General features: G+C 31.3%; 1 protein-coding gene across 2 annotated transcripts in view; it reads right to left on the reverse strand.

The window, feature by feature from the left end:
• The window catches only part of Cad99C (cadherin 99C), a 129,145-nt gene that overhangs the window by 28,259 nt on the left and 81,104 nt on the right, over positions 1 to 19,782 (reverse strand). For both annotated transcript variants that reach the window (XM_087414648.1, XM_087414649.1), the window contains 4 exons: positions 13,750 to 13,825; positions 5,381 to 5,446; positions 3,389 to 3,570; positions 488 to 610 (listed from right to left, as the gene is read on the reverse strand). In XM_087414648.1, the coding sequence (XP_087270774.1) occupies positions 488 to 610; positions 3,389 to 3,570; positions 5,381 to 5,446; positions 13,750 to 13,825 (447 nt within the window). The remainder of the gene's footprint in view (positions 1 to 487; positions 611 to 3,388; positions 3,571 to 5,380; positions 5,447 to 13,749; positions 13,826 to 19,782) is intronic.

Below are 19,782 nucleotides of genomic sequence, written 5' to 3' on the forward strand. Positions count from 1 at the left end.
TTTATTTCCTGCACCATTCGATTAATACTTATCTTGCCGGAATATAATTATCAAACTTTCGCGTTAACTGCAGTCTCTTTATCTCTCCATCATATTTAAAACGCATAATTACAACACGCAGTCCATTATAAGTATAAATTTCCAACTGCGCGTGCATACCGTACATCGTAGCGCATCTCATTATAGGTATAAATTTATTGTAGCGCGGAGCATACCGTGAATTACCGCGTTATGCCCGCATTTTCACGCTTGATGTTCTATTATTTCCTTAATATAAAACGCATTTTCCACCCACCCGACCTGGCAGCTTCATCCGTTTTTATTGCAAGTGTGAGAAATCAATTGCCAACAGAAGAAATATCGATTGAAGTTAATTACGCGAGTTGAAAGATAATCGAGCGATATTTTACGGTTGTATATTTGATTGAGATGGAAATGAAAATCAAAAGTTCTCCTTTAAGAGAAGGAAGCTCCTTGAAACTCTTACCTCTGGCACAGTGGTCTCATACGGCGTGTTAATGAATTTCGGCGCATTATCGTTGATGTCGGACACTCTCACTATCATCGGGATCGTCCGCTTTTTGTTGGTTAACTTCACCGTGCAGCTCAACTAAAAAACAAATAAGTATTCATATAGGAGAGTGAACATGAAAATTTGGCATTGATCGCTCGTTTTATTGTTAAATGCTGCTTAATTGTTACTGAAGAAGAACTTCATAAAAAGTATTTTAATAAGGAATATAAAGAATTTATAAATGATATTAATAAATCAAACCTGTAACGGAACGCTCAGAGAAAGGTTTCTCCGATTCAAAGAAATGTTTCTTTGCTATATGGTTAAAGAAATTCTTTGATTTAAATGTCATTTCTTTTATTTGAATATAATTTTTTTATAAATCAAAGAAATTTTTGCTTCAACCGTGTAAGAAACATTTCTTTGAGTTAAAGAAACCTTTTTCTGGGTGAAACACACATTTTTTTTATTCTAAAAGAATATACGTTTCTCTTTGAGATCCACAAGTTCTTATTAATTTTATTTTTTTTTAAGAATTTTTAAAGTTCAGGACTGTAAAAACTAAGATTGTGAAACAAAATTATTTCCTATAAATAACTTCTATTTAAAATATTTGGTAAGATGATTATTGTATGACTATAAAATTTTTACAAATTATTAAACTGAATAATGTTTACTATTAAAGATGCGCAAAATTAATTTTAAAAAATAAAGTGTAAAAAATTATTTCTAAAGCGACCGATATCCTTCGACTGGGTAAAGTAATAAATAATTGGTTTCACTGAAATTGGTTTATTTCGATCGATTTAATTACTCGTTCATGTAGGTTTCTATAAATTAATCAAAATGTTCCGCATTTCTGTTTGAATCGAATTTATCTCTACATCTCTATCTGCATTTCTTGGTCTCAGATCTACTCGTTTGATCAGTACTAGCTCTTGAAGTGTTCGATGCGGTACTTTAGACCTTTCACATTCCTCACATGATAGTGTCATAAGGTACAATGTGTTTGTACAGTTTCGCGGATGCTGAACGAGCCACTAGAGAGAACTCCTTGAATCGCGAGTGCAATAATAAGTGAGCAAATTAATTTCGTATAATTTAACTAATTTAAAATTAATTTTATAAATGCATTTAAGAAATGTATAGGCTAACAAATTTTTAAAAGTATATATTTATTAATAGATACAGTTTTATTTTCACAAAATTGAAATGAGAAGTATGATACTTTATTTTTTAAAAATCTAAATTAATTTTATGGAACATCTTTTCCCATAAATACACTAGCTATAAAAAAATTTTTTTTTAATAAAGAAGTAATTAATTTCTTTTTAAAATTAAATTAAATTCTATTAAATTATATATATATATATATATATATATATATATATACATATTTTATATACATTTTTTTATAGCTAGTATATTATTTATGGGAAAAGATGTTCCATAAAATTAACTTAGATTTTTTTAAAAATAAAGTATCATACTTCTCATTTCAATTTTGTGGAAATAAAACTGTATCTATTAACAACCGTGCGATTTAACAACTAATGCAGGAAGCGCGAGAGTTCTTGACCAAGCTAGCTAGCTTCCGCTTTCGCAGTAAGTTTGCAACTCGTTAACGGTAAAGAAAATAATAAAATATTTTACAGGCAGACAAGAGATCCTCTTCCTAGAAATGGAGGAAGTTTTTTGCGTAGAAAGACAACGGCTTCATCTTAAAAGCGCTAAGTGATGAGATGAATTAGACGTTTAAACGTTTAATAATCAATATAAAAAGAAAAAATTCACTTGAAAGAAACTGAACAATACAATTTTTTATTGCAATCGTAAAGATTATAAAACACTGACTCGAAGTGAAAGCTATTATTTACTTGTCTTCTAATATTTGTATAGAATTGAGAAGGATAATAACGATACATCTTTCTCTATATGAGTTGCCCTCTGCATTATTTTTATCTTTGTTAGTACAGATTATCCTTTGTTATATTCGTTTGAAAGTCTGAATAATGGAAGCATTCCATTTACCCCATATTTCCATCATAACATTCTTCCACGATATCTAATCGACAATATCGAGGACGGTGAAAATTCCGACCGAACAAAAACGAATAGAGAAACGAAGGCTTGACGAGTTGTCGCAAAGGATAATAATCAGAGAGTGCAAATCAGGCGCAGGAGACTGAAGTTTCCGCGCGTAACGAGTTTCTCTCCGCACATCTTTGTTATTTATTATCGGAAATTTCCGTTGTCAATGATTTTCAATGTGGCAATTTGTTTCGCGGTGGTCCCCAGGTGACTTTATCGTTAGAAAGCTGTTAAATGATATTCCATAATTCACGTTGCGTCGATGCGTTGCTCGTAAACTTTCTCGGATGGACGAATAAGGAAGAAGACGTGCACATTAACTGATAGTTACACGTGCTGTAAATTTTTATCTAAACCTTCAACATAGGCATTTGCACAACGCATTCTTTCAGTTTCTAAATGCAAATTTAAAGCAATCTCGTGTACTCAAATATATTAATAAAAAATATTATTTTGAAAAATATTAGTAAAAAATAAATTAATATCATAATAGATGTCGTTTTGTACGCGACTATAAATTATTATGCATAAATATAAATGTGAGAAAGCACATTAAATCTAGGCTACAAGGTTCTCAATCTTGAAGGAGTCTAAAAAGAAATATATAAAGAGAATGTAGCGCTACCGTTATAATAACGCATGCAACAATTTTTTAATGTAGGTACGTCTGTTCCACTTTTAAGCATTATGAAACTGCAACATTAGTCCATTACAGAGAATCTTTTTTTAGAAATTAAATAAATCAGGCAGGTTCTTATAATCTTGCGAGATAAAATTTCTTACCTGAAAAACCACATGTGAGAGATTTTCGTCGTCTCTGTCCAATGGCTTGAGAAGTTGAAGTTTTTTGCCGTTCAATTTAAAAAGAGGGATCTCTTTTCCAGGAAAGAGAAGCTCCAGCATAGTCTCGTTATAAGGATCGCCGGACACCGGAAGCTCTTCCGGCACGGTCTTCTGATCGATCGCTGAAAAGGGATAACCAATGAAGACGATTACCGTCGTGCACATCGATTTATCTCATATCTGGGACAGCGTAAATGAAATTTTCAATAAACTGGAAATATATACCAAACTCCAGCAGGGCAATATATAATCTTGATCGTTTGTTTCAAATATCAAACAAAGAATTATTTTATAAATAATAAAAAATAATAAAAAAAATTGCAACTTCTAATAAATGCTTAATATATACATAATTATCAAAGATATGTATATATAATTATAAAATATAATTATCAAAGAAAATGAGATTAAGATTTATAATTAATGTATTTTTGTATGTGATCAAAAAATACAAAAAAGCTACTAATTATCAGTATCGTGAAAAATAATCTAATATGATGATATGAATAGTCATTTCGAGGAAATTGTTTTATTACTTGTATAATATGACTTCCTCTCTCAAGCGAAGATCAACCCATCTTCATTCTGTATAATGAATGCAATCTTGGCGAGCTGATGTTGATCTCAGGCAACATCTCATTAATGAAAGCCAATACAATTTAATTGCAACGTATTGACTATTCTATATCTCGAATATTTCTTTTCTCTAATTTGAATTATCATTCTTTATCAGTGTAATTACTTTTCTTTAACCGAGAAACTAATTAAAATTTCTATTACTGTACTGTACAGATACCATCTTTTAAAATGAATTTAACACATTGTTCTTTACAATTTCGAGTCTTGGAGATTTTCCTATTAAATTGAATTCATATATTTTAATCTTAATTTTTCCATTCATAAGGTTTTCGCATCTTATTTTTATTTATAATAAAATAGTATAGAAAAATGTTGAAAGCAATCGCAAAGCAATTGCATTAACTTTTAAGGAACTATATTTGCTTTTAAATATTTTTAACCTTTAGAGAAAGATTGCATTTATTTAAAAAATCTTTTTTTCTTGAGTATATATATATATATATGGCTTTCCTGTTTTGTAAAGTAAGGAATAATTTAAATTAACCAATATTAGGTGTAATAAATTTAAGTGACGGGAAAGATTAAATACAATCCATTTTTATATTCCCTTAGTCTTTTTTTATAAAATGACAATCACTTTAATGCATTATGCGCGGTAGAATAAATGTATTCATTCGTTTGGGATATAATAACGAAATTACTTCTCGTCAAAATAGAGTCTTTCGTCGATAAAATCATCGTGCATTATGCATACGGTGAAATCGAAAAAAGCGAGGTCTTTTAGATCTTCAGAACGTAAAAGATGAATTTCTCGAAAATATCAGAAATTGATTCGGCTTGATTTCGATAGTTATCGATCAACTCGATCGTCTACTAAACGTAATTTCCGCGTAATGAAATAACAAAATTGTGACATTCACGATCTTAAAATCAAATCTTCTTGAGGAATAATCTATTTATTTGCGAACATAAACATGAAAATTTATCAAAAACATATTTACAACACAACTAATGCAAGGTGTGCAGTCAAATCTGAGATCGAATAAACTCGTGGCAAACAAAATACAGTTCGCAATGTGGAAAAATATAACGATATACTAGAAACATAATAGACGCTGCTTCCAGTTATAGAAATGTATATTTTGTTGTTTTCTTTTGCATAAGAAATAGAAAAATCAGAGAAATGTATTTGTGATTTAATGACGTCTGTTTCTCAATTGTAAATCATTAAATTTTTCATCAAGTTTTTCTAAAAATCAATGTTTTCAAAAAAGAATGTATAAATAGATTTAATTAATAGAAATATTTAGTAAATGATATATTAAAATAATTGTATTAACATATCGCACTTACCATTTCCTCTACTTTCTTCAATATCGAGGATGATGTTCGATTGTCCTCCTTCTACCTCGCACAAACCTGAAATGTAAAAATATCCAGAAAATTATAAAAAAATTAATATTAGATTTCATTTTTCTATATTATACGATGTTTAAATTAAAATTATATAAACTGAACGTTAGGCTTTATTCATTTTATATAAAGAAAAATTGTACTTAATTAATTAATTTTAATTTAAATAATCTTAATAAAAAAGATATTGTACAATATTTTAAAAAAGAACAATATTTTAATATCTTGTAATTTTATGCAAAATTATTATTTTATAATAATAATTTTATAATAAATTATTATATTATAATATATAAAATAATTTACAAAACGGTCTCTAAAAGATTTGACCGTTTATTACTGCTTATGTTTTTTATTACAAGATATGTGCAATATTAATATTTTATTTTATAATGATTCAAAATGAGATTTATTTCGTATTTATAATATAATATAAAAAATGTAATATCTTGTGAATTTAAAAAAATGTGTATGTGTATGTGGATGGAGACTGAAACACAATGACTTAATAGCTGTTCAAGATAGTAATGACAACTATTACTTATAATTATTCGTGTGATTATCTGAATAGCAAATATATAAACGCTTTTTCACGGACTTTGAAGCATTTAAAGTTCATTCAACTAGAGCAGTCAGTCGAGTAATAAAGCAAATCGTTATGACTATACATATTTCTACGATAGGAATGCTATATCATTTTTCGTAGCGTGTATGAACAGAATGTTCTAACTGTCTCTCTTTCGTTTGCGTGTTGGTAAAACTAATTGTGAATGATAAAAAGGCGTGAAGTAATTGATTGCCGCTCGTTCAAGTAAAGCCCAGGGACTTTCCTCGCAGGTGCAAGTAGAAAGTAGAAGGTTTTAAATATTTCAGTATTTTAATACTATATTTAATTTGATAAGACAAAAATTTAACTCTCCATCATATTTTTATTCACTTTGCCTGCAATTTGTTTTTTACTATTCTTTTCAAACACATGGAAGGAATTAGGATTACTTTCAACATCTTTATTATATCACTAAATAATTTTTTAATAAGATATTTTAAGAGGAGACACCGGATTTTTATTTCGGACAAATTTAAGAGTAAAATTTTGCTTGTATAAAAAAAGACTCAGACTGCAAACGAAGGATAGACTTGCAGATAACTCACTCACAGATAAATTTACTTCCCTTCCATATACTTGCAATTATGACACCCTATCGAGATCAGCACGCAACTGATGCGCAATTTCTGCATGTCATTAATTCTCAGAGCTCACCAACACACCCGCGCTCTTTCAGACAGATGCGAGAAATCGGCATGACCGGAAACGTGACGCGCAAAATGTTCTCATCAGGAAGGAAGATTCCTCGACAAGTACGCCAGCTGTGTTACGAAAAGGACCGGTCGACGATTGATTTTTGTCGTGAGATTTTGCAGACCGGATAAATTAATCGGATTGCACATTAATGAATATGAGAGTCTAATTACTGACATTACCGATGCATACATGGGTTCATTATACGATGCAAAATGATTTGCGATATAACATGATAGTCTTACGTTTTACAACACGCTCTTTCCTGACTTAATTATCCTTGTTACGGTAGTTAAGCTAAATAAAAGAACAACATTATGACATTAACAATTTTTTTAAGAGCTGAATTCAAAAACAAATTAATATTTCTTATTACATCGTATACGCGTTACAACTTGATGCCGTTTATTTCATTATTATTATCTTAATCTTGTCAGAATTTTTTTACTTTTTTTGGTCATAGTCTTTTCTTCAACATAATTTTCATAAAATTTTAGATGATTAGTTACCTAATAATTTTCTTTAGCGTGAAAAGCGTGAAAAAGAATTTCAATAAACCTAATGTTCTTGAGAAATTTTTGAATTAGCAAAAAAAATATAGAAGTTACCTTATAACGTTTGCATATTTTTTAGATTTTAAAAGAAAAATAAAATTATGAAATTTTAATAAATCAAAGATATACAATCAAGCCTCTTGTTATTGGCATCGAATCAAAATGAAGTATTATAATTTAATAATGATATTACTATTAAGCTTTCAATCAAATGAAATTAGTTTGACGGGTCCACACAAAAAAAAAGCTTTAGGTATAAAATAATTGAATATCAAAATTAATTTAAAATAAAACAATAAAATATTTTATATAAATTTATCTTATTATAGAAAAAAATATGTGTACTATTTAACTGCATTGTCCAAAATGCAAAAAATGCACGAACGCAAAATTAAGAGTAAAACGTATCCTAACAGCCTCCAGGGGACATCCTGAAGACGTCCAAAGGACATCCGTATGTTCTTTGAACATCCTAATGACATCCCTAGGATGTATCCCGGATAAAGTGTATTATTAAAGTAGCGTTATTTTTTAAATTGACCGCGCAACTAACGTTACTGCGCGGCGTCATCTAGTTTAATTACGCTTCATTCGCAGTTCGGGCACGGAACGAATCGGTTGCGGAACGAGTAACGTCGCGATGAGTAACTCTTTTTGGTAAGCAAAATTTGTATCAATCCTGCAACACCATTTGATTATCTTCCTTGTACCTTCTTAAGGCCATGGCACATAGAAAAAATTAAGACATAAGACTTATGCAGTAAGCGAGCAATCACAATGCAGACTATAAGATCATAACATGAGCATGCAGAGCGAATCTAACATGTTGATTTCTTTATTAAAGAATCTTACTGTTTAAATCTTATATTTTCAGCATTTTTATGTATTACACAAGACCTTTAGAATAAATAATAGCACGTAACATAAATTTGACGTACATGATAATCCGTTAGAATATTTTACGAGATTTTTTTGATCGAAAAATCCATCGTGCAAACAGTTAAATAATACGCACATATTTCTATATAAGTATCGCAGATTTCTATTTTCAATTTCAAGTTTTATATTTAACTTGTGTTGTAATGTAAAATAATAATCGCCATGAAAAGAGAGTGAATTATTCGTTGTCCGAAATACGAAAAATAAACGCGAAGTTACATGAATGCGAAGTTAGCAGCAAGCGCGTAGTGTTGCGCGCGACGCTGATTTTGGCGCGCAAAATGCGATTGACGCTATGACACCTTATCAACTGTCATGTATCAGTCACAGAAAGCGGCGGACGCGGAATGGATCAGCTGCGAAACGAGTGACGTTGTGAATCTGTTTGGTTCAAGTTTGGATACAAGTTTCGCTTTACAATTAAAAGTGAAATATTGTATTGTATAATAAACTTAGATATTTATTTAATGTGCATTAATAAATGAAATTTTAATTTTGAAATTTATTTTATAAATATAATTTTGCAATTGTATTAATTTTTAATATTAAAAATTTAGTAAAAGATATAATATAAATGGTAACAGATATAATTTTTTTATTAATACAAGGATATATAAGTTTTATTATCCTAATTATACAATCGATTTAATGATATCTTTGAAATTGAGTAATTAATTAACTGTTCTAATTTTTAAAAACGATTAAATGCATTTGTATAAAATTTGTTATTACACATTTATATTTTATTAATGAAATTACATATTTTTAGAATCTAAGACATTGCTCCTGATTGTGAGACATAGTAAAGTTATAATATATCTAGTTTAAAATACTATCATACATTGATATCACACATTTTATTAATAAAGCTACATATTTTTAGAATTGAGATAAATAACGTTATAATATTTCTATTCTAAAACTCTCAATTGAATGTTATAATTATTTATAAGTGATGCTATTCATAAAGCGAAGTAGTTAACAAATTTATAAAACGAAGTGCAAAGCATGCGATAATAATAATCTGTTCATCGAAATGTAAAAGACAAAATATTCAGTATACGTTAATTTTATAATGCCATATTTAAAGCGAATAAAGTATTAGTAATGAAATGATTGGCAGGGCACAGCATTGTTTTCGTCACACATTCAAGTGTCGCGTACGCCGCGCCGAGTTAAAGGTCACCATGCTATCATTTCTATACCGACAACTCCATGAAAAGGTACCTCTGCTAGTCGCTCCGTGTATAATCGTTAATATTGTATTGTCTCGAAATGTGATGCAATAAGTATTAGATAAATACCATAAATATTAGAATGATATTTTATTACTCATTAAATTATTTATCTTTGCGACTGATTGTAAGTGACTTTTGAAATTCGTAAATAATAGTTCGTACGTGTTTTATATGACTTATAGATGAGGATCGAAGTGAAAAAAGGATTCAAATTCTAATTAATTACGTTTTGTCGTGATTTGTTTATCGAATGGTAATTTATTTTTAAAAGAATATTTGAAATTGAATACATTTTCCGAATTTAACGTTTGATCGAATTATTTAATAATTTGAAAGTATCTATTTTATCGCTTTCAATGATCGCTGCAGAGCACGAATATGATATGCGAATCGTGTTGAATCATATTTATAGCTTATATGACAGAGAATACTCAGAGGATATAATTAATTTTGCGCTCGATTGCGTTTTCGCGAGTATTGCCTCATGATTGTATATAATAGAGGAATGAGGTCTAAGAGGTTTAAATTCATCAGATAGCAGAATATCATATTAGTGAATGTGTTTTCTTTTTATTTAAAGTGAGCTAATGGATCTGTGAATATTACAATTAGATATAACATTTCACATTCCAGACATTGCTTTGAAATGGATGGGCTAGCACAAATGGACATAAATATTTAATCCCAGAACACGTGCAACCATCTATCGATCCATTGTAGATATATAAATACTGATATACATATATATATATATATATATATATATATATATATATATACAAAAGTCATGGAATAGAGCTTGTTATTATCAACGTATTATTGATCGATTTAGTCATTGATTTATATAGACATTACGCAGTAAGAACACAGAATAGTAATTATTAAGAGAGCAAACTATTTGGAATTTATGGCAAATTGAAATTTATTGAAATACGAGTATATGAAGAAAAGAAAAAATATATTTCTACAGTTAGAATATATTTAATAAAAGGCGATAAAATTAGTAATGTAGTAAATTCTGCAGAGAAAAGTTTAATCTTTAAATTTAATCAATAACAATAATTATATTAGGACTCTCGAATTTTAAACAATACAAAAAGATAAATATAATAGGCTGAGAGTCAGCAACGATAAACGGCGCAATTATTTAATGAACAATCAATACTCAGATATTGAATTGATGTCTTCTTTATTTTGAACGTTTCGACTCTCTTTGGAGTCCTCCTCATATCTGAGTGACACGTCGTCGTACACGGACGTGTGTTCTAAAAATGTGTGATCTTTATATTTGATTTTAACAATTCTACTTTTTAAGTTTTAATATGTTCAATAAAGCTTCAGTACAATGCTTTATGTTCTGTGATGATTAATAACGCTGCATCTTTGTCAATTTGCGAGTCATTTATGGACATTATGGACATGTAAATTAATTATACTTGTATCATTCTTGCTGAGGAGGACTCCAAAGAGAGTCGAAACGTTCAAAATAAAGAAAACATCAATCCAATATCTGAGTATTGATTGTTCACTAAATAATTGCGCCGTTTATCGATAAAAAACGGCGGAAACTTATTTGTACACCTAGCTTATCCATTTATATTTAATTGACAAATTGATTTTATCTTTTATCAATACTTATTATTCATATCTTAATCTTATTATTTACATACGAAAAAGTATTTGTAACAGTTCTAATTAACATAATTACCATAATTAATCAACATTAATTAACATAATTAATCAACTAAAACTTAGAGTTTGGATAGATAATATAGTTCACACGATTTCTTCGCTCAATATCATACGTTTTCGCATATCGTTCGTCACATTGCGAAATCGTGCAATTTACACACCAACATTCGTCATCGTCCGACCAGTCACGCGCAACATTCCCTGCCGAGCCCTCGTAAAGTCTCTCTGCGTAAATCTTACGTGACAGCAGGCCACTACCGGCGAACCCCGATCATTTCTTCCCGCATAGAAAGTGATCACGACATTAGAAAGTGTATACTGTAGTAGGAGAATGAAAGACATCATGTCGATAGCGACCTACATTTCCCATTCGCGCGCGAACAACGCATCCTACATCTATTCTGTGAAGTTTCTAAATGATCCATTGATATACAATCGATATACAATCATCTTCGCTTAGTTCATGATCTCATATAATTTGTCAGCGTTATATATAGATTTTTATGGGTCCTTGAGATGAATTTAATGCTTTATTTATTCAATTGTTAATCTTTGATAATCGCTTAAATTATGAACATATAACGTAATACGCATTGAAATCGAAGTATCGTGGAATCTGGCAGCGTGCCATTAACGAAGCTGGCTATAAAATAACCCGGGTATATATACGATCGAGTTCGGTGTCGTGGGAATCGATACTGAAAGTTACAGGCGGTGCCGACTTCGTCGGGAATTTTTTTTCCTCTTTTTTAACGTCAAATCCATTACGAAGAAAATTGTACTCTACTGCGTGCATGTATTGGAAAAAGTTTCGTATCATCTGGATTTTCGCGAGACTGTATGTGTGTATCGTCTTACGTAAAAGAAAACAATCTGTAACGTGTAAACTAAAATGGAAGTTAACAGCTGATTCGTATTGATTGAACAGTAAAATATGAACGTCTGAAAAAAATTATATTTAAAGGTCGGATATGTAATTATTACGTTTTATACGGGTGATGTAAGAAGCGTAGTTGAAGAAAATGGACCGATTATTCGAACAGGAATCATTCATACAAGACAATGCAGGAAGCAGATGTTCGTTAATTAGCAGGTTATCTTTTTTGCCAAATGCTCGTAAAACACCACCTTCGGTTTGCGATGAATCATGGGTTTTTTTTTCCAAGTTAAACCGTCGCTTTATAAACGCCGCGCCTATCTTTCGTTTACAGGCAATGCGAATTATCACGTCGGAATGTACGTTTTATCCCGCTAAGCCGTTTACACACCATTCTCTCTCACGTACCTACATCTTCTCTCTATCTGCATATGTAGTCGTTCATCGTGTTCGCCATGGCTTACCAAGTTTATCAATTTCTCGTAGATCTCCGTAAAACTTGCATTTAATATTCTCCTTTTACGATCATAAAATAAAAAAAGAAGCTTGCTCGCATAAAATGAGAGTTGCATCGAGTACTCGCGAGACGTATGGATGATTAAAGTACTTAATTACGTAACGGCGGTAAATCGATTGACGCGGTTGAGAAGTATGAATAATGCGGGCTCGCAATTCGTATCGATGTAACTTAGATATAAGCGATACAGATCGCTTCGCGATACGATAATAAAAGCCATAGAGGTAGAGCTCACACCTCCGCGCGTGCCGTTGATCCGCGCGCGCGTTTATGCCCGGCGTCAACGATAAAACAGAACTTACATCATCAACCGTGACATAAGTAATTGCCAATCAGCTGAGATAGATTTACGCGTGTGGGAAGCCACAGTCCGACTGTGATTGACTTTTACGCGTCGTTACTTTATTTTATTCCGTTTGCAACAGCCGAGGGAACGTTTCGAGAGACGTGCAGTCTTTGCAGAATTTTTAAAAATTTTCAGTTACGTTATTAACCCTTTGTGATCTTTCATTGTTTTTAATATAATGCTTGGAAATAGTTTATTGCACAGCTTTTCAAACATTTAATCTGATTGTAATCGACAACTATATTTTTGATAAACTTAATTATTTCGAAGGAAATGATTGAAAGGAAAAATTCTTTGAATAATAAAAATTTATTCATGTTGGATCAAATTATTCACTAAAGTCGTTATAAAAATGCCATTTTAGTTAATCATTTTAACTTTTTCTACTTTATATTTTATATATACACATATATATATATATATATATATATATATATATATATATATCAGTACAGAGTATTGAAAATATGTGGACATAATTAAAAAAACACAATATAATAAATAATTCTGACGGTATAAATAATGCTGAAATAAGTATTCAGCTAAAATAGCAAGGATAGAAAGTTGTCACCTTTGAGTGCTATTTCATTTATGCATTTGTCATATGACAAATGAGTGCAAAGAGGTTCTCGATTTGTCTATTCTATAACCAATCAATAAGCTCGAAAAATTTGTCGTATGACAAAAACGGACAGATGAAACAGCGGCCTTTGGCAGTTCTAATATTAAATAAAATTGAGAACGAAATATTTGAGCTTCATTTAGTTATTAAAAATAACTTGAAATGCAAAAGATTAAAAGGATGTTTTCGACAACAATTAAAGAAATAAGCAATTGATTACTTACCGACTTTAGAATGAACGTTCCTGAGATATAAAATCACGCACAGCAAACACCAAAACCAGCGGGTCATTGTTCTTGCCTGCAAAAAGAAAATATCACAATAATAATTGTACACATATATATAATAAAAATTAATTAAAATAATATATAACCGCAGTATTATTACTATTTTAATTAAAATAAATGCACATATAATTAAGCAGATCGTAAATTGCTAAATCGCGAAGAGACTCACGCGTAAACAGTCTGATGAGATATATTCGTTAGAAAGATCATTGTATTCATAAGCCACGGTTTTGCTGCCATCGTTGATAATAATCCTTAATTAGTAGCGCATCGTGAAGCACGAGACACACTTTTCGTCATGAACATATTCACGGCATACGTTACTTCGTCGCGAATTATGCAATTCGTTTTAGTACAGAGATGATGACAAACGACTTCTTTACATACGCGCCGTATAATCTGCTAATTTTAAATGTACGTTTAAAAAGAAATTGAAATGAACTGCTAATTAAAATTAAACTTTTCTTAATTATAGATACTCTTTTCTATTGTCAATAATTACTTTTAAATTTTGAGAATAATTAGAGAAATATCGTAATAAAACAAATCCTCGATTCAGACTTAACAATTTCTTAAATACATACTCGTACGTAATAATTGAGATGGACTTTTGAAGTTAATATGTCTTACATGCATTTTACATTTTCAATAAGCAACGGTACGCTTACTGAAATGTTTGAACGAGTGGCGTGCAATATGCTAATCTCCGATATTCTGGGGCATCGATAAGCACATTTCTGTGCGCTTATCGATGCGGAAAGGATACAGTTGGAAATTTAGCGGGATGGCACACACAGGATATGGACAGAAGCTTATCGGGAGCGCGTCCTCGTTCACATGCGGAGACTCCGGAAGAATTTCGCGAGAGTCAGTTATCAGTAGGATCGATAGCGCGCGGGCAGCTCTGTGAAGTCTTATGCTAATGCACCGTTCTTGTAATAAGGCCGTGTGCCAGCGTGAATAAAATGCCAAACGAAGGAAAACAATGTTATCGATTTCACATAATCTCGCATGGCGGAGTTGCGCTCTTCTCATCCCGCACTCGAGATGAAACTCTGCCGCCGTGTCTCATCTAAACATGCGTGCTCCCGCAGGAATGACTGATCTACACAGTCGTTTGGGTTTAGCGAATCCACGGATCTAAGCTATAATGTGGACGTTAGCACACATTTACATTTACACATTATACATATATGTATTCTAGTCATCATTGCTACCTCTCTGATTTTCGGTTAGAAACTCCGACTTTTTGAACGAACATTCAGTTCTCCAGTTAATCTATTCCAAATTTTGATACATAATGAATCTCTTTTTATGTACACACATCGATTTTCTTCTAGTTTGGAAAAGAAATCTTCAGCAGGCAAGTTAAATCTCTTATGGTCTTTTTTAGGGATTTTTTTTAGAGCATTACAAAACGGTAATACTTTTGATAAAGACAGTGGGAATTATAGTAGAGATTCGTTAATTTCCAGTGGAACATTAATTGAAAACTAGCAACTGTGTTCTAATATCATATACACATGTTTTTGTAAACGATAGTGAGACAAGTGTTTGAGGAAAAGAGGAAACAATGCTGATTTAAAAATATAATAGTACTCTAAAAACTTTTAGAGTAAAAGCTCACTCTGAAGAGTGAAATTTGAGCTACTCTTTTTTAAGACTGACTCAATTTTCACTCTAGAGTGAAATTCCATTTCAAAGAATTTAGAGAATAGGAATAAGAGTAAAAATAGAATTCACATGTGATATAGAATAAAGCAGGATAGCAACAGCCCGGGTTCATTTTTTATTTATATCTTCTAATTAAAAGAAAAATTAAGAACACACGCGATGGTTTCTTAAAGAAAAATTAAGAATGCATAAAGCACATAATGTCTTTTCCTTTTATAAACTTACAATATAACTTGCAAAAAAAAATTTAATTCCTCCTAAAAATCCGGATACAGATAAAAGATCCCGTATAATGATCGTATTGTAAAAATAATCGCGACCGTGTAATACTTCGGACTTTAGGATTAACTTCTATCTTCTCCTTTATTCAATTATAATGAATAATTCCTTGTGTTTTTACGAAATATTACTGGCAATCTCTACGAACTTTTTTAATTCTTTTGTGCTGAGGCAATCTTTACACGTTTCGCAACAAAATAACATAAGAAAGATATTGCTCTCACGTTTACACCAGATAACGTACGTGTTTATGATTTTGAACGAATGTAACGGACAAAAACCAAAAGTCGAGATATAAAAGATATTAAACAAGTTCTCGTGGTTCCGTGTAGCGAAGGATCTCGCGTGCTCGCGAAACTCGCTAGATCGTGTAGTCACCTCGCACTCAAATTAGACTAACGCCCGGAGTGTCGTTCGTGCAACTGTCTCGCGTGTGCAAAAATCTCCCGTACATGCAACAGTCATGCATTCGCATATTTTAATCTCACGCTAGACTCTTGTAGTCTGTTATCTCAGTTGGCCCTAGAGTCACAATTCTTGTAGAAAAAACTAGTAAACTAAGGCCTACTCGGGTCATAAGTATAAAGCACGTCTACAAATTAACGTTTTACAAGTAAACGTTTTCTAACATATATCTAACAAAAAATAAATTAAAAGCAATTTTATTGAAAAGTAACATTTTCTTTTATAACAATTTTAATATTTTATTAATTCTCCTTTGACTTTTATTACTAATTTTTCCAGAAAGATGCAATAAATTGAAGGTTTATACTTATGGCTTTATACTTACGGCTGTATATTTCAAGTACTTATCTGAAGAGAATCGCGATTAAGATTTAATATTTTCACTAGAGAAAGGTTGATATAAATCTCTAAATCGAAGGCGAACAAAGTTTGGCATCGTTCGATATAAATTCTAGAACATAGAATAGAGCAAGAAAGGCTATCTCGTGAAATCCGCGGTCGAAGGAAAGCGTTATCCGACACCATACGTAGATATATGTACGTCGTGGCAAACCGTTCACCAAATTTTTTCGCTCTCGCGGTTACTAAGTTTCCTTTCGAAACTTGTTACAAACGGGACGCAACAACGAAGCAACGTTTCGAGGATGCGTGCGCGCGCACAATATTCTTGAGAGTAAAAGAAGATGCCGTAATTGATGTAACGAGCTCCATTCACCATACCGGGGATAAGTGGGATCGCAAGTGCGTTCCATCCAAGTTCGCGGTTTACAGCGAAGGTTTACGATGAAAATTTCCTTCCGATAATTTCGCACTGCGATCTTCGTTTACGGGGGATACGCTTCTTCTTACGACGCGCGGTCTTTTAACAGAGTTTCGTCACGGCGATCTGTGAGAAAATGGTGGACTGTCTTAAAACGGAAACTCCACTGGCCTAGCGTAATTCTCACGAATTACATAATTAACGTCGCGGTGGAAACCGTAACGCATTGATGAACGAGACAAAATAACCGGACGCGCGATTCGCTTTCCTATGATTTATCGATACAAAGCCGCTGAAGCACAACAACGTATCAGTTATGAGCTGCGATTTTCAAATTTATTACTAACTAAATCTTTGGTTGGTATTATCTGTCAAAACAATTTACGCGTTATATTATAGGGAGTAAATTTGTAGAATGATTAATCTGTTAAATACACTAAATTAACTAAATCGACTGTACTTATCGAACAAACCGATCATAATTACCGACAGTTCTAATTACGAATAGAGAATTATTCAGAGATTATTCATATAGTATATTATTTATACAGTAAAATGATAGCAGCGTATTAGATACACAGTTTCGTATGCAGATTCCCGAAAAAGATATAAAGGTCAGGTCGCTTTCGTCCGAAGAACCAGAAGTGGAACATGTCGATAGGCTTTGTTCTCACGTATCATAAGGTCTAAAAAAGCAAGCATGATCTCTTCGAAGTAAGTTGAGTCACGCGAAGATTGGAGGAAAGTTTTTGTAGAAACTTAGGCTCGATTGCACTAACGTTACTTTGATTTTAAGCAAGGCTTGACTCTTTTTAAAGCTAAAAGAAAAATAGAGAGAGAGAGAGAGAATTTTAAGCCTTGCTTAAAGTTAAACATTGATGTAAGGCCTTAGACTCTCACTCATACTGAACTATACATATGGTATATTGACGTTTACTTTTCTGTCTAAGATACTTGTATCAGATTCGATCGTATCAAGATCGAGTTGTTTCTGTATTAGACATGACATTAATTTTGATTATACAGCACATTAATTATGAATTCTGTTCTATAAAATTTGATCTCGATTTCTTTGATGATAATCGGTAAAATACGGAGTTTTCATTTAATATAATGATATAGATGTAATATTGCGCAAATTTTATCTAATTCATCTAATCAGGTTATCATGTTTTTTTATTAAACATTTATTTTCTTTTTGCATGATAATTAAAAAATATTTAATTTTTATATAAACCGTGGATTTATATATAGATTAGAAAATATTCATGTTCAATTCTGTATTTTTGTTGTATATTGTATAATATTATATATATATATATATATATATATATATATATAATGATGCATTTTAAATTAAATTAAATTCAACAGTAACATTAATTTTTATCGTACACTACCGCTAATTATTATGCATTTAAAGATTATATCAATTTCATGATTAATTCCACACCTTTGTGACTTTTATATATCTGCCACTAAGTAGCGTAAAATACGGCAGTCAAATAAATATACGTAACATTGATCTTAGATAATAATATTCCCGGAAATATATTACCCAAGTCAGTACTATTCAGGAACTACACACTGACATTTACTCGTCACGTATTTCCACAACGGCTGAATTACTTCACTTACCGCTATCTGCCTTATTAATCGCGAAAGTTCAGTCGTGTTTTAGTCCTGCGCTATCTAAGTCGGAAATAAATCAGTACTCACGATAGGACACACCGTTGTGAAACACCGGTGGTAGATTTTGAAGTGTCTTGACATTACATATGTATAAGTACAACAAAAACTCAGACTTTTGGCAGTAATCGATATAATATCACAATTAAAACGAAAATATCTAAATATGATTTTAAAAAGATGTTATCGACAAATTCACCAATTGATTTGAATTGTTTTGATATTAGGTGAAAAATTTTATGTGCTTTAATCTTTAATAATGAATATTATAAAGTAGTGAATGTAAAGTTCTAGCAATTTCTATTTTTAGATATGAAAAAAAGAGGAAAAAGATAATTGCATTCTGTACACGTTTGTTGTGTTTTTCATTACTGTACACCAAGTTTTATTAATTCTCCTAGAAAAAAGATAATTAATTAAATTACAAAATAAACAAGCAGGAATCCCAGAAATTTCATATTCAGGAATTAATGTACCGTGACAAAATGCAGTTATTTCTCTTCTGCTTATCATCTTTCTAAAATTTTTGCAATTTTCCAAACAATATTTTCATGGAAATCAATGAATTTGATCAAATAACCGTCTCGCACACACACATAATCTTTTTAACAGATTTACGAAGCGACTCGATATAATGAGTACAAATCAGCGCTAAATTATTCAATAGCGAAATTATGCGATGTCAAGATAATGTGAATGCAATGCGTTGTTCATTTTATGAGGCAGTCATTATACTACTAGCATGGTGACTGTACAAAGGACGTCGTAAACGGCTCCATTGCCATATTTCGACTTTATAGATATTGACCCTGGTGTCTAACGTAGATGTCTAAGCAGGTGTGCAAAATGCATACATAAGTTTCTTCTACCGTAGCGAGGATGCACCTGTTAGACAGGTCGAAGAGTCGTCCAAGCCTCCAAGCTGTTACCCTCCTGTTCCGAATACATATCTGAGCAAGGAATAAAATCAAACAAAAAAGATAACGAAATGAACAAAAAAATTAAGATTTTCATTGATTAGAATATACATATAATGCTCTGTCTTCGTTTTTCTAAATCGTTTCAGATGTAATCAACTTTATGTCACTAAAACAGTTTTATTC

This window comes from Acromyrmex echinatior, chromosome 16 (assembly GCF_024713525.1).
Source record: "Acromyrmex echinatior isolate Ae372 chromosome 16, ASM2471352v2, whole genome shotgun sequence".
NCBI classification, from domain to species: domain Eukaryota; kingdom Metazoa; phylum Arthropoda; class Insecta; order Hymenoptera; family Formicidae; genus Acromyrmex; species Acromyrmex echinatior.